At 30.4% G+C, this 17354-nt stretch overlaps 2 protein-coding genes across 4 annotated transcripts; one reads left to right on the forward strand and one right to left on the reverse strand.

Annotated features, from left to right (window-relative positions):
• The first annotated feature begins 5321 nt into the window (after positions 1–5321).
• LOC114916925 (uncharacterized) lies at positions 5322–7403 on the forward strand. Of its 3 annotated transcripts, none has more exons than XM_029274627.2 (2): positions 5322–5888; positions 6964–7403. In XM_029274627.2, the coding sequence occupies exons 1-2, from the start codon at positions 5432–5434 to the stop codon at positions 7038–7040; spliced, it is 534 nt and encodes a 177-aa protein (XP_029130460.2). In that variant the 5' UTR covers positions 5322–5431; the 3' UTR covers positions 7041–7403. The 3 variants fall into 3 exon arrangements, with proteins under 3 accessions (XP_029130460.2, XP_029130461.2, XP_082926105.1); XM_029274628.2 differs by having other exon boundaries at positions 5323–5908; XM_083069979.1 differs by lacking the exon at positions 6964–7403 and adding an exon at positions 6816–6919 and having other exon boundaries at positions 5323–5908.
• A 6921-nt stretch (positions 7404–14324) lies between these two features.
• On the reverse strand, positions 14325–17101 carry LOC109814679 (xyloglucan endotransglucosylase protein 1). The gene is made up of 3 exons (XM_020379166.3): positions 16591–17101; positions 16081–16274; positions 14325–14840 (listed from the first exon to the last, which is right to left on the reverse strand). The coding sequence occupies exons 1-3, from the start codon at positions 16888–16890 to the stop codon at positions 14438–14440; spliced, it is 897 nt and encodes a 298-aa protein (XP_020234755.1). The 5' UTR covers positions 16891–17101; the 3' UTR covers positions 14325–14437.
• Positions 17102–17354: the final 253 nt, after the last annotated feature.

The raw sequence follows: 17354 nt of genomic DNA on the forward strand, positions 1-17354 counted from the left end.
CCAAAAGATATTCCACCTCCATTTCTTACTCATTTAAATCCAAGGTTAAACCTCCAGCTACAAATAATTCAAACTTTATCGTCTATGGCCATAGAGTATTAATTATCTTTAAAATGAGTAAAAGACATTTTAACAAATTATATTAATCATAAAAAAAATTACTCAAAATAAATTTAAGAATTTATCATTATTTAAGCTTTAATTAAATAACACAAATTTAAATAAAATATATTAAGAACACTAATTAATTAAATGCCAATGACAATTATTATAAAATAATTAAACAATATAAAATGTGAATATATTAATAATTATTATGGATAAGAATAATCATAGAATAAGTAATAGTAATTAAAGGTTAAACAAATATATGAGGTTAGAATCACCCCACTAAATAATAGAAATAACATAAATAAATAAACATGGTAATCAAAAGTTAAATAGTTAGATGAAGTTAGGAACACCTCACTGAATAAATAAATAAATAAAGTAATTAAAAGTTAAGGAGTTAGATGAGGTTAATAACACCTCACTGAATAAATATAACAATAATGAGGTTAGGATCACCCCACTAAATAATAGAAATAACATAAATAAATAAACAGGGTAATTAAAAGTTAAGGAGTTAGATGAGGTTAGTAACACCTCACTGAATAAATATAACAATAATGAGGTTAGGATCACCCCACTAAATAATAGAAATAACATAAATAAATAAACAGGGTAATTAAAAGTTAAAGAGTTAGATGAGGTTAGTAACACCTCACTGAATAAATATAACAATAATGAGGTTAGGGGCACCCCACTAAATAAATATAATCAAGTAAATGACATAAATAAATATACATAATAATATATAAAATTTTAAAAAGATAAGGTTCTCCTCCCCCTTACCTAAATAAACAAGAGCTACAACTTGAGCAGAACCTCCTCTTTTGAATTCCCTCTCTTTCCCTCTTACTTTCTCTCTCTCTCTATTTTCTCTTCCTTCTCACTAATTTTTTTTTTCTTCTATTCGTAAACCTTTGCTTTCTTCTCAAATTTCAGTTGCATGTTCTTCTCAATTCTAAAGCCTATTTATAACAAAAGTTTATAATGATTACTATTCATATAATAATATTATAATCATCTAGTTACTATTCATTTTAATATTATATTAGAATTAGGATTGGATTTGGATTCCACACTTCCGTGCATTATTACAAAATCTACTATTCATAATAATGTTTTATTCAAATGAAAGGAATTGGAATTCGATTGAATTCCGTCTGATTGAATTCATGATTACTACAATTATTATATATATATTACTATTCATTAAAATAATGATATATTTACTATTCATTAAAATAATAATATATTTATTATTCATAAATATGTAAATACGTATACGTAAATGGTAAAATATGTATAAAAATATGATAAACCTTCTAAAAATCTTAATAAATATTTAAAATCAAAATAACCTGTTTTATTTAATAAAATTTGGAATATTACAATACACCTCCTCAACAATAATGGGAGCGTTGTTGTAAGGCGACCTCCAGTGACTTCTCAAGGTGAAGCTCTAGGTGTAAAATGCTTTAGGTGTGGGGAAGCTCACTATATTAGGGATCATTCCCAGAAGGAAAACAAGTGTTACAAATGTGACAAGATTAACCATATCTCTAGAGATTGTTCAATAAGGGCTAGTTAGCCCAAAAGTGTTTAGAGAGTGAATCGACCTACTACTGCAGGTTGAGTGTTTGCTTTGATGGGAACTGAGACTTCTACTTCCTCTAACTTAGTGTAAAGGAAGGAGAAAGTAATTGGTAAAGATGTTCTTATCTATTTCTATTTTTTTTTCTAATCATAAAAATATATTATTATATTTAAATATAATAATTAAGGCACTTTTTTGTAATTTTATATTAAGGTGATTATAAAAGAAATATATTTTAATTAAATTAGTCAATTAAGTTATTAAATCTTAAAAAATTATTTTATATAACATGAAAATCAATTTAATAAATTTTATGAAATACATTTTATAATTATGATAATTTTATTTATTATGATTTAATAAACCCTTTTATTTATTCACATCACTTTTTTAATTGAATAAAACCTATTTTATGTTCATTAATGAAGCGAGTTCTAGTAAAAGAAATAACTAAGCAAAATCATCTTTACAGGTTCTGAGAAGAAATTAAGAAAAAAAATATACATAATAAAGAAACTCTAAAGTTATGACCAAAGTTCTCAAATACATATAATGAAAACATAAATCTAAGTTCTCAAACCTTAATGTCAGACTAATCAAAGCAACTCCCATCACACTAGAAAACCAAAGCTTGCTTTGCTTCCATTAAGTTCAAACTCATATACCTGATTAGTTGCTACAATTGACGTGCAACCCAAGCAAGAAAAACAACACAACATAAGAGGAGTTAGAATATATCTCACATAGGCATAGGCATACATGAATATGAATATGTAACAACATCTAATGTTAATTCATTTAATTTATATCTCAATCTCAAGAAATTTCAATCAACATTAGATAACACACTCCTCCTTTTTAAGGACTTATGCAAACTCATGCTCTTATAATTCTATATGTATGTGGTATCAATCTCAAAATCTCACAAGACGCTCAAAGTCAAAGTAGCCTAGGAGCACTTGGACAAAACACAAGGTCACCACCCAAGCCCACTTATCTTAACACAATTCACTCTCACTAAAAGGAATTCCATCAAGAGTGAATTTGGGCATCATAGTTGGCATGGTCACCTCCCATCCAATGTTAGAAGTTCCCCACCATAACACCCTCAAGGTCAGGATAGAAGACCATAAATATCCTCTCACACAAAAACACATCCACTTCCAATAAAATATGCACATGTGCATGGATTCTAAATACATCACACCACATATACAAAGCACCACCATCTTAGTCACACCGCTAAACCTTTTTTTTTTTTTTTTAATTTCTTTCTTTAAATCAACAAAAGAAGCTTAAATTAAAGAGATACAAGAGATACTAAAATCCATATACATAACATGGAACATATCATAAAGTATATAGTATCTCGCTACAAATGGTTACAAACTATTTAAATTATGAAGGTAATAAATAAAAAATAACCATCCATTGATCATTCCCACAACTCTAGCACAAGCAAGAAAAACACTTATTCTTTTCAGTTTTCAACCTTCACCCATGTAGCTTTGAGACCAAAATAAGTTATACTACCTTGAAGCAAAAGTACATCTCCTCATGTTGTTATTAATTACTCTCTTCTGCACTTGATCAAGAAAACTTCCATGCCCCAACATATGCTACACCTCTATGTATGAACTTTTCGAATGACCAAGCCTTACTTGAATTTTCTCACTACCATATAATACGTCAAACGTCTAAAATGTTACATGAAAGATTTTCAAGTCAAACACAACATATTCCATAATTCTCAATTATAGCAATCTCTCACAATCACTTATCTAATTATAATTCTCATCCCTTTTCTCTATAATTTTTTCAATTATAATTCTCATTTTCTCTTTTCTATTTTCTTCACTTATTTACTTATGTAATCACTCTCTAAATTAAAAGCCTCAATGTTTACTGCTTACTTTCGATCAACGATACAGATACTACACCTGGCAAGGCATCCCTCGCGCTCTACGTAAAGAAGTCAGATGCCTTTTTATCACGTTCGCATTTGGCATGATTGACTAGATATGTTAATTACCATTTAATATGATAATTACGCTTTTAATTTCATTTGTTCAATAATTAATCCCTGATTTTAATAGGCTAATTTCAATAAAATTTAGGATTCGTTTCATATTTAGATTCAAACAATATTTCAAACTTTAAACTCTTTGATATATTTTTTAATTTTTTTATTAGTGATATTTTTCATTTTATTATATCTATTCATATAATTAATAAAAAAATTAGAAATAAAACGTTTTATCAACAAAATTTTAATTTTAATTTTTGCAATACACAAAATGAATGTCTATTTTATATAATTAATTTTTTAATAAATAAATAAATGTGTTCCATATATGTAAATAACTATTCCAATATAATTATACAAATTTATATATAGAGAAGATATAATATTTAAAATTAATTAGTATTTAAGTCTATGTAACGCGCATGATAAATATTAAATTTGTATATTTATGATTTGTAAGAAATAATTATTTTTGAATCTTTAAATTATACCATAATTAAAATTTTTAATAAATAAATATTTTTATACAAGGACTCAAATTTTGCTTCTTGTGGGAGATCAAACTTCAAATTAATCCCAACCTTTCCATCATTTTGGGAATAAAGAATGCTTTTGGTTATCACATGAGAAATATCAAATTGCATGCACAACATGCTACAAGGCACAATGACAAGATCTACAATATAGATTAACTTGTGTACGAAATGGTAGATTTTTTATTATTTATTTTTATTTATTTTTATGGAGGGCACTGAACAAATTACTGCCAACAAGGTTCATTATTCTAATAGAGAAAAAGAAAAAACAAGATCCTTCTTTGTCGTGCATATGATGTACAATTATTACAAAGATTTGGGAGACCACACTTAACAATACATTTTGTATAATTGTCAACCATTCTCTTGCTCTCTTGTTCTTACACTAAGCATTCATGTTTTAGTTTCTTATTTTCGTGAAACAAATGCATATTTAATATTTACTTTTATGCTTCATCAAGAATGAAACAGAATATGTGAGAATTGATTTGATAAAAAATAAATAAAAATATTAAAATTTATAATTATTTAATAAATGGAATTATGTAAAAATATAGAGAAATTGATATTTTTAAAAATGTATTTTACACAATTAGATTTTTACGTAAAAGTACATTATTTAAACAATTACATTTTTATTCTTTACTAACTAACTATTTAGACAATAATGTAAGAGTGGTCTTGTCCATGCATTTTTTGGTGAAAAATTTCACACAAGTCTACCCTTAAAAGAGTGAAATTAAATCTATATAAACCCCATCACAATTTTCTCACAAATCTACTTAAACCATCTCCTCTAAACATACATTTTTTTTTTAATTCTTTGATAATCCATCTCTTTCTTCTTCATTCCCTATTAAATCACCACCCCAAACAACCCATTAAACAAATTGTTAATTAATTATATACATAAATCATCACGAAAAACGCGTAGAAACCCATGCAAACGTAAGTGTAACTAACTAACTAACTAGTTCCTTTGACAGGAAAAATAATACTTTATAAAATAAGAATTTTTTTAAAAAAAAAATATATTAAAAAAATAGAATAAAAGTCTAGTTGATGCATGATGCATGCACGCAAAAGTTGCATCTCCTCCCAAAATTTGTCCCTTGCGATCGACCTCGTGATTGCTTCTCTCACAACTTGCTTTCCTGAGCGTGGCAAATGGCAATGGATGGCGAATCGACGATGGAGGCGTTGGAGCGGGAGAAGGAGGAGGAGGAGGCGGCGGCGCTGAGGGAGGCGTGGGAGGAGCGAGAGAGCAGGATGGCGTTTCTGGAGAGAGAAGTGATGGGGTTGAAGCAAGCGAACGCGGAGAGCGAGATGAAGGTTCGGAGTTTGGAGAGAAAAGTGGGCGTTTGGGAAGTGAGGGAGAGCGAGGAGCGGAGCAGGAGGGTTAGGGTTGAGGACGAGGTCAGAGAGAAGGTCGCTGAGATTCAAGCCTTGAAGCAGAGGATTCTGGATTTGGAGACTGCCAAGGTTAGGGACGATGCTCAAGATGAACAAAACAATGCCTTAGGGTTAGGGTTAGGGTTAGGGTTAGGGTTAGGGTTTGTGTGGCCCGTCGTTGCAGCAGGCTGTGGAACCGTTGTTGCTGTCTTCTATTTCTGTTTTCGAAAACGTAGGTGACGTTTCACCAAGGTGATATTCAACTTCATCTTCTCTCTTTTTTTTGTATAGATTATGAATTTATGGCTTCTATTTGCATAAACAAGATGTTTAATTAGTTTTCACATATTTTATCTTTTAGTTTTTATAGATGTTGAAAATATTTTATTTTAAACATTATTTATACCATTTTTTCTTTTAATTCTTATTGTCTATTTTTATAGAGATTAAAAGAAAAGTTTAATTTATACAATTATAAAGACTAAAAGGGAAAAAGTAGAATGTACAGGAGTTAAGATGGAAACATTTAATTATAATTTCTTAAAGATAAAGTTTATGAAGTTATATAGACAAAAATTAATTAAATTTAAATAAATTAAAAAAATTAAACATGAAAATCATATATCATTTTCTTTTCTTCATGTTAGTTATTGCTGCAAAATGTTTACAATACTAGATTTATTGATGATTAATTTCTGCCATAATTTTGTTAGACTATTTTTTGGCTGAATCTTCTTTTTTAATCATTTTTTATTTATTTAAAAAACTTCAATTTTGTGACCTTACGAAATTGACATTCAGTTGCTTTCTACCCACGAAATCTTCATATTAGAGTTAGTATGAAGATGAGTTATCTTAAGAAAATAAAATAAGATAATGAAATGTATTGTAATCGATTATAGTTACTATAATTAACCGTAAAACAGTATAGACAAATAAATGTAAGTCTTAAAAATCTTATTATCAAATTTACGAGCCTTTTCTAAGCTATTAATATGATACATCATACTAACAATTAACTCCAATAAAATATAGATATATAATATTAGTATATCACATGTTAGTATAATAAATCATATGCTACTGGTATAAAGTTATCAATAGTTATTGTTTTTGACACATTAATTATCTACATAAGTTCTTTATTAATGATGTGTAGGTTCTAATCAGGTGATCTGGATGCCAATTTTGATCATCGAGTTAAATTGTAGTTTGAAGCAGATTTTCATCTCGATGTATATGATTGACCTTAATTTAGTGTTTTGACTATAACTTGAGTAAATAATTGATTTTCCTCATTTTGCTAGGCACTTTAAAAGAAAGATCTAAAAGTTTTGTAGATTATCAAATTGGCCAATTCAAGCAAGTCAAAGGTCAAATTTAGCTTTGAAGTTGGATCAAATGTGTTCAACACGCCTTCATTAATTTGGGAATATATCCTACTCATTTTAAGTCCAATTAAGACATATGAGTACTTCTTGGAAACTTATTTCGTGGCCCATCTTTTAAGAAGGGTTAATTAAGAATTTTAAAAGAGTTGTTGGTTATAAATAGGTCAATTTAGAGTGTGATTTTGCTTAGAAAATTCATTTGTGTAGTTTGTTCCTTTTAGGTCTAAGAAAAATTTTCTTCTCTTTTACGCTTTTTGCACCATTAATTTGTTAAAGCTTCTCTAATTATGATGGACGTGGAAGACTACTAACCTTGTAAATCCAAAGAATTCAAGGAATATGGCTGGGATTTTATATTCTTTTGCTTAATTGTTGCTTCATATGTATTTTTCTTTCTTCAATTACGAATCTCTACACAATGATAATTTTTTTTTATTTTTATATATATATACCTAATTCTAATTGGATTTGGGTTTTATTCTCATAACTAAAGTGGTTGAAAGGATTGATTAATTTGAAATCGATTAAAATTTAGTTAAATAGTAATCTAGGTTAATAAAATCAATTTGAAATGAATTTTAATTTTTGAATTGCGATTATGATTCAATTTTTTATCAATTAAATTCTAGGTGAATATATAATTTAAATTCGGATTAATATTACGTAGCTATGTATAGAAAGTATAATCAATTTGGTTGTGAACATGGCTAAATCCCAACTCATAATTTGAATGTCTTGATCTAATGATGATCAATTAATTGAATGTCGTTTTCTACGACATGCAATTTTAATTTTGAATACTACCTCCCAATTAGATTAGAAATGTTAATGTCTCCTTTAGAAAATGACTTCAATCATGCCTTATATATATATATATATATATATATATATATATATATATATATATATATATACTATATTTAATTGATGAAGAACCTAGTTGTATTTTGATTTCAATACCAATCTTGAGTAACCCAATTTCCTTTGTTGGAGTATTGAACTACATGCGTCAATGTGTAGCGATGTGCTTGTGTTGGACAACGAGCACAACAAGTAGCTTGTGTGTTGACACCATTCTTAAACAACCCATTCTTTTACTTATTCTTCTAACTCATCTATATTATTTTTTTATATATCTTTTTGTAAATTGGAATAACATTCTCTTCACTGGTACACAAATAGCTTAATTACAACATCAAACTATTAATTAAATTGGTTGTGCTACAACTTATTGAGTAGAAGACACGATGACATTTTCGAAATTATAACAATATTTGTAATTAGAATTGGTTAAATTACAAGAAGTTTAGTATATTATATTCTAAATCAGTAAAAAATTTAACCCATTTTAAATGTAATATACAAAATTCATTAATAGATTACCGATTTTAAAAGCTTTTCATTTACCTTAAAACTCCATTCAAATCCAACTTTAAACAACATAATTCTCTTCCCTGTTTGGAATGAACGGAGGAATGGGTGATGGAGAACCTCTATAGAAGAAAAAATACGTACAACTACTTCAGCTTATGCAATAAGGGTTTTTGGAATTGGATAAACCCATTGTGTTTTGGATAATGTCCCACTTCCTTGGACACATGGTCTTGATGGCGTTCCCAAGAATTGTCATGTGTGACCTTTTGAATTTGAATAAACACATTGCCTTGTGGATCAATTTCCCACTTCACGTCAAGTAGGAGATCATGGGTGATCTGATGGATCCTCCAGCCCAACACAAGAAGTTACGGAGTCCAAAACCAAAAGAGAGACTAAAAGGCCCATTTGATACCAAGACTATGAGTTCTGAATGAGATTTCAACCCATACAATGCCTCTGCACTTAAAATGTTTGAATGATTTGCAACTTTAAGCAATGGCCCCAATTTAGGCTCAACAACACTCTTGTTAAGTTAAAAGACGATTTTGGATCTCTCAAATTTTTAAGTTTTAATGGTGATAAACAAAATATTATAAAAGAAGATATTTTTACAAAATATATATAAATTAGACAAAAAATAAGACGCAAAATGTTAGACATATTGTGTGCCATCAGACAAAATATACCGTCTGACTTCATAAAGTCTTATATGCATAATATTTATAATAAATAAGAAATACTTGTTGCATGTCTAAAATGTTTCTTTAATAAATCAAACTAAGAAAGTTTGTTGGAACTCACAAATCTTTTAAAGCGAATAAAGTCATACTTTGCACGAGAAATAAGGACAAAAAAATCTCTAAAATCATAGAGAAAGTCAGCAAAAGTTGATGCAAAACCTGTTTCTCCTTGTCATACGTAGATAGTCTGTTTGGTATCCTAAAGTGATAAGTAGTCTCCTTAATTATATAAGAAATAACAATTTGATGAAATACAATTAATGCATGCATTTAATACATCAACAGACACTTCCAATCATAAAGAACTTCTAATGAAGACAGACAAAGAAAGCTTGTGAGAAACCCTCAAGGTTTTGTAATGATCTTCATTCGGGCTACTATAAGAAACTTCACGATCAGAAAGAAAGAGACTTCTTGATGAACTTTTGAAGAAATATTTTTTAGAATTATCATTCTTTTTGTAAAAGATCTTTGTACTTAAACTATTGTATCATGTCTTGATAGGAAGATGAAACAACTTGTAAACCTTAATGACTATAAGTTATTAGGTTTGAGCCTAGAGAGGTTTGTCTTAAAAGAATACTTGTTTGAGCCTAAAAAGACTTGTTTGTAAAAGAATACTTGTTGTTTGAGCTAGAGTCTTGACTGTAAAAGAATACACGGTCTTAAAACCTAGAAAGACTTTGTGTGAAAAGAATACTTAGGTAGATTGTTTGAAAAGGCCATTCAAAGAACACTTAGGTTTGAGTCAGAAGTGACTTTTTGAAAGAATACACGTATCTTGTTTAAGATAGTAGAACTCAATTTTTAGTTAGATTAAGAACTAGACGTAGTCTATATGATTGAGACGAACTATTATAAAATTACTGAGTGTTTTATTTGCCTTTTCTCTAGCACATTTCACTGTCAGCGTTATCATTACTTAAAAAACGTTTAAGTTTTTTTATTAACTCTATTCAACCCACTTTTAATGTCTGTCTTTTCTCCATAACTTTAATGTTTCCAGTGGTATTTATTCTGATATAGTTGAATGAAATGGCAAGTCGTATTGTCCCTTTTCAATTTTATAGTCTTAGTAGTTCAGGGACTTGGTCTATCTCGAAGTAAGACTTATTAGGAATTTTACCAAGTTCTTAAAAAATTGGTGCTTTCATATTCCTCCATGCCTCCTCATAAAGATGTTGAGGAAACCCTAGTCGCTATTTTCGACAGAATCAACATGATACATTCTTTGAGAATTTTTAATCATTGATGTATGCTTGTTATGACTCTATTAATGGTATTCTCTCCTAGCATTGAAAAACTCACCGCTTTACAACCACTTTCATCCTCTACCATTGATAATCACAACACCCTTCCTCATAATAAAATTACACATTTGGGCCTTGAAGGATCGGTACACCATAACCCTTTTTTTCCTTCAACCTACACCTCCTATTCCAACTATTTCCCCTAACCCATTTTTTATGCCCTTCACACCACTACTATTTACCCTACCACTTCACCAACTTTTTTCCCCAACTACATTTTCCAATATTGGTCGCCCACTCAAGCTTCAACTTATCCCATGTTAAGGAACAAAACCCCTTGATTTGTTGTTCTAGATGGAGCAATTTTTCAACTACCATCAGATCCCCTTTGACAACCATCTCGCTCTTATAGCTTTTTATATGAAAGGTGATGCCTTGGTGTAGTTTAAATGGATGTACCACAACTAAAATATCATAGATTGGCCCTTTTTTGAGTGCGCTTTGGAACTCCATATCGGTCTTATTGGATACAAAAATGTTTTTGGCCAAAAGTGTTTAAACTCCATTAGCACTTCATAGTGATCGAATACCAACACCACTTTGAGCGTATTTCTAATCAAGTTTATGGCCTCCCTCCTGATGCTATGGTTGATTGTTTTTTTACTTTAGATTATTACCCAAAATCAAATGTGAGCTTGCCATACTTAAAGACTCTAAACCCAGGGTTTCTCTAAACTGCCTAACGCCCTTCTCTCCTCCCCCAAAACCTACCCCCACCATTCTTATTAAACTTTTATCCCCAACCTAGTTACAAAAATGTCGTGCACATGGACTTTTTTTTAACAGTGATGAAAAGTATAACCACGATCACAAGTGTCAAATCCCCAAATTTCTAACTAGAAGACCCTACCCTTACTCCTTGCTTTCACACCTAAACCTGCACCTAATCTTAGCGCATCCCTTACCTCTCTAGAGCAATATTTTTCGCTAGTCATTCACTTCCAACTTTCTTCCCAAGCCATACCTGGTTTTCCTTTTCCCTAGACCCTATGGCCTTAGGGTTCTATTTTAGGGCTACCAGTGTTCGTCATGATCGACATAGGAAACTCTCACAATATCCTCTAGCTCTGCATTACATATCACCTAAAATTATCTATCACTTTAGCCCCAAAATTTCCAATTATGGTTGACAATGGTTCCTGCATTTTTGTGTCATTTTATGCCCAACATACCCTTTAACCTCCAATCCTACATATTCTCCATTACTATGGTGGTGGTGGAATTACTATATAGTGCATTTTAACCTAGGTTAGCTTAAGTTAACTCCAACTACCTAGCTTAATCATTACAACTATTAAACTAATGATTATTGTTAGCAAGTTGTTGAAATGTCACTATCAAATGCATGTGACTTATTTAACAACTTAAATGACTAGTTTGGCTTGGTTTGGACGTCCAAACCTATGGGGCATAAAAAGGTTTGGGCCATCCAAGCCCAATATGCCTATCATGACTTTAACTAGTTACACATCCCTAAAGCTACTAATTACACCCTTAAATAAAAATAGGCAAAAATACATTTTTTGTCTCTTATATTATTTATTAGTGTCAATTTAGTTTCACTTTAGTTAATTGAATCAATTTAGTCTCATAAATTTAAAATATATCTCAATGTTTGATTTTTCGTTTCCTTCGTTTAAATACTTAACAGATTTAACACGTGTCATGTTGTCATGACACGTGTCATGCTGTCATGCTACATGTTATGTTGTCATGCTACGTGTCATGTCATCATGCCATGTGGCATGACACATATCATATCTGTTAAGTATTTAAACAGAGGAGACGAAAAATTAAATATTGAGATACATTTTAAAGATGTGGGACTAAATTGATTCAAGGCAAAAATAATAATTTGGTCCCTCATAATATTTTAAAATTTCAATTTAGTCCCACCTTAATTTTTTGTTTCAATTTGGTCTCCAATAAGTTAAATCACTACAATGTCGGACCTTCCATCCAAATTTCTTAAACAAAGTTAATTGTTGGCTACGTGGATGCCACATAGATACATAGGTGGCAAGGTGCCACTTAATGCATCTGGAACGACCCGTTCTGAAATCAGAACGGGCCGTTCTAGTTTCAGAATGAGTCGATCTAGTCCCAAAACGCCAACCATAAACGGTCAATGATTATAGTTCACGCTTGTGATTCTAAATCACGATTGTGAATTGTTCAAGGAAAAAAAGCCCAAGGACAAAACATTTCAAACACTGAATTTGGTAATATTGTCAATGAGGGATTCATAACTTCAATTGCTAAACATTTGGGCTATACACCCTTTTTGGACCAATTGCAGGATATAGGAACTCCTAGAAGTATTAATTATAATACTTGTTATGCAATGTAGTGTATCACTAAGGACACTAAGGACAATGGTGGTAGATTTTATTTCATTGTTAGTCAAGTTGGAGTGAATCACTTACTACCAAATCGACACTATACAGTCAAGGATGAAACAACATGATTTTATTTCCCTCCTTAGTAATTTATTTGAACTTTCTTAGTTTATGTTATGTTATGAATTTTTGTTTGTAGTCTCTGAATCATATTTCAGTCTTTGAATTTATGTTATATTATGAATTTTTGTGTTCAATCTTTGAACCACATTGCTGCATTTTGTTGAACATACGTTGGCTTTCTAGAACAGCTCGTTCTGAATCCAGAACGTCTGTTTTGGAACCAGAACAGCCCGTTCTGGTGTCAGAATGGATCATTCTGCTTGCACTCGTTGTGTTTAAAATATTGCATCTGGAACGACCCGTTCTAGATACAAAATTAAAACACAAATAGTGTAACCATAACGGGTCGTTCTGGTTTCAGAACGGGCCTTCCAGATGCATTAAAGATGGAGGAGGAGGAAGACATGGGACCTTACCACCTATGCATCTATGTGGCATCCATGTGGCCAACAGTTAACTCCGTTTAAGAAATTTGGACGGAAGGTCCGACATTACAGTGATTTAACTTATTAGGGACCAAATTGAAATAAAAAATTAAGGTGAGACTAAATTAAAAATTAAAAATATTATAAGGGACCAAATTAGTATTTTTACCTTGATTCAATTAATTAAAGTGAGACTAAATTGAATCTAATAAATAATATAAGGGACGAAAAATATATTTTTGTCATAAAAATATATAATACAACAAAATTACCTATATTACTTGACCCAAAATAAAAGGTCAAAAAAATCTTAATATAATCACTACTAAAATGAATTAAAAAAGATGTATAAAAACTATAGGAGCCCTCTAAGGTAGGTTAGGCCTCCAAAGGTAGGGTACCCTACAAAATAAGGGTAATTGTCCTGCAATTCTTCTAACCAACTTTATCATCCTTCACCTTTCTTGGTCTTATCTCTTCTAAAGGGATTACATGGGAAGTGGGTTTCCATCATCCCCTCTCTCTTCAAAAGGATTTTTACTCAAATCAAGTGATTCTTCCACATAGACAACATCACCTATAAGAAAAATAAGAGACAAAGCTAATATTGATTAAATTATAAAATAAGGGAAAGTAGTTTATTCAAATTAAAAATAAAATTTAGTGTAAAGGATGTTATATTTTAAATTTTAAAAGAATTTTCATATATGAGAATATTATATTATAATTACATTCCTTAATTTGTGCATTATTGGGGGAATCTATTTGTTCAAGGATGTTAATAGCTAATATATTGAAACAATTGACAAATAATTCAAGTATTAATTTTGTTGAACATATATGTAATTCATCTTACTTATTATCTATTCAAGGTTATTAATAGCTAATATTTTATTTTCTTTAATAAAATTATGACCTTTCAAGGAAATTCAAACACACATTATAAAATATAACGATTGCATCTTGTGTAATGGTCGATCCAACTTTTCCTTTAGATATCATTCATTTGAATTGAATACATTATATGATGGATTAAATACATTATGATGGTGCAACATTCATGATTAATGCAACCTTTATTCTGATTGATCTAATAATAGATTATCCTTGCGACATTCAAATGGGAGACCATGAGCATAACGTCTTAAATCACGACAATAATCATAAACTACCCATTTTGAGAGAATATTTTGCATTTTTGTCTTGCTTTCTTCATCAAGACCTCTATATTTTCCATTATTAAAAGTCTTGCAATTTGCACCGCCATTCTTTGCAATGCAAGCATTGGCATTAAAATTTTTGAAGCCTGCCACAAATGGAGCATTTGACAAATCAAGCTTTACTGCTCCCCATCTTGTTGCCCAAGAATCTCCATTCCAAAGAGTAGTGTAAAGCCTCATGGGTTGTTTTGTTGGGAAAGGAACACCAATGGTTTTCCTATTTTTCATAACTCTGATAGGAATGTTATCAACCAGGATTCTGAAACCACAAGAAATATATATCAATAAATTTGAAATCTTAAATACATGATTTTGAAGAAATTAATTACATTGTCCTATCTTAGGGTCACTATTATGATTTCTCAAAGACAATATCAAAATGTTTAAGGGAACAAATAGAGGAAAGAGAAATCCACAAACATAAACCCATGATTACAAACAAAAAAAAGGCAATGGCTGTAGAGGGTTCAAATCCAACAAGAAATAATAATAAGGGCAAAAATGTGGTCAAAGAAGACATCAAAAAACACCATGAAGAAGCCCTCAGTGACAAGTTGAAGTTGGAGTTCCTCCTCAACGTGGGCCTCGTAAAGGACTTCAAACTCAACAAGCCCTTTAGGGCGCATTTGGGAGCCAAGAATGACAAGTGGAACCTCATTTTGCCTACAACTGCATTTGAGGATTGCAATGTGCTAGGGTTCCTGAGGAACGACGAGGACCTATGCCACGCACTTCCAATGTGCATGTACAACACACGAGGGCACAAGTTTGAGATTATGCTCAAGAAGCACGAAATACTAGGCTACTATGTGCTCAATTGTGGTTGGGCCACCTTCTACGATTGGTAGCGATTTTCAAACAATGATGGTATTGCCATGTGCACCTTTTGCTACATCGTCACTAACAAGTTGTGCTTTGTTGTTACTTTCAAAAGAGCGATGAGACAATTACTAATTAGGGTGCGAGTTTTTTAGTTGGTTAGTTAAATTGAGTGCATGCATGCATGTATTTCTATATGGTTTGTTGCTTCTTTCTTATGATGACAAATGTGCTTAATTGTGTTGTGCTAAAGGTTATTAATTTGTTGTTGCAAAAAGAAAAAGGTATGAATAAGAGAACGAAAATGTGATTGCATTACATTGGTTATTCAAAGTGGTTGCATTTGTTACTCAAATGTTATTACATTGGTTTTACTCTCTAAAATAAAAAGAAATAAAAAATATTTGATATTATAACAAATTTATAACAATAATATATCCAAATTTCACTAAAGTATTAATTACATTAATATATTTTATTGAAAAGTTACACATTAATTATATATATATAGTAATTTTAAAAACAACAAAGTAGAAGATAAATTAGGGAAACAGGAATATTGATTTTTCAATCAAAATGTGAAAGTGTAATTAACATTAATCTTAAGAAATTAGCGTAATTATTTCTTTTAAATATGTAGCCGCATATATCTAACTATATATATACATTTTGCTACTTACATTATGCGATCAGGGTTCCAATCAATGGAATAAGTGTGGAAGTCCTCTGTTGGATCAAACCAAAGATAATATTGCATTTCACGACCCCCAACACCATCAGCATATACATTTGTTGAAAGCAAATAAGGATCACCAGATAAGTTGCCCAAAAACTCTATATCTATCTCATCATGGTTATTTCCTTGAGAGCTAAGCTGCACACAAAACACATATCAATAACTTTGCCATAATCTATAAATAAATATAGTGAGATTATCAAACCTTATGAAATAAAAGTAAATAATGATGACCATAATCATATACAAATAATTGAAATTAGTTTAATTATTTTACTTTTAACTATATATGTATGAAATGTGTGGTTATTATGCAGCAAAATTCACCTAATTAATAAGAAAAAACTTTATGTTCATATATAATTTATAGTCAATATTAATTATTTTTTATCACTTATATATATTAAACATGTGAGAAAAGCTTAATATATAATGAGTTTGGAGAAGGACATACGTAAAAGGCTGTGACAGTTCCTGCAGAATTTCCTGGTACAAGCTTGATTTGCATATCAAATCTTCCAAACAAATACTCATTCTTGGATACAATGCCTGAGCCAGAATATTGGTCCATTGTGAGGGTCATGCTTTGGCCTAACTCTTGAATGTCAACCCTTACATCTCCAAAGAGATTGTCAAAATCTTCGTAGAAATTCCCACCCAATGCAAATGTGCTTGAGGCTAAGAAGATAGACAGAAGAAAAAAAAGAGAGTTGCAATATGAATAAGCCATTTTCAATTTTGTGAATGTACGCATTAAAACACTATGTTTATTTAAATCACTATTTGAATTCAAAAACAAATTTGCAACAATTAGGACACAATGGAGTTGTTTCACATGTCAAACACAAGTTGTGATGACTGCCTTAACCCCAATATGGTTATCATAATTGCAGTTCCAAACTGCAATTCAAAACATTGGTAGATAAAATGGTATTATAAAGGGGGAGAAAGATGCGAGAAAAGTTGGTTTGGTGACAAGAGTTCTTTAGCTTTGCATAGCTGTTTCTTCAAATTTGATGATGGACAAAAGGTCAAAGCTCAAAATGGGTGATTACTTAAGATAGAAATTCTAAACATGGAGTAATATGATAATAAAATCTTACTTTTCCATGAATGATTAGGCCTTTTACTTATTTTGAGATGTTTTTAAGAAAAAAATGAATTAATTGGCTAGGATTAGTTTTTCTTTTTTCTTTTTTTTTTGTTTTTTTTCTCTAG

The sequence above is a fragment of the Cajanus cajan genome, chromosome 2 (assembly GCF_000230855.2).
Source record: "Cajanus cajan strain Asha chromosome 2, NIPB_CcT2T_4, whole genome shotgun sequence".
Taxonomy (NCBI): domain Eukaryota; kingdom Viridiplantae; phylum Streptophyta; class Magnoliopsida; order Fabales; family Fabaceae; genus Cajanus; species Cajanus cajan.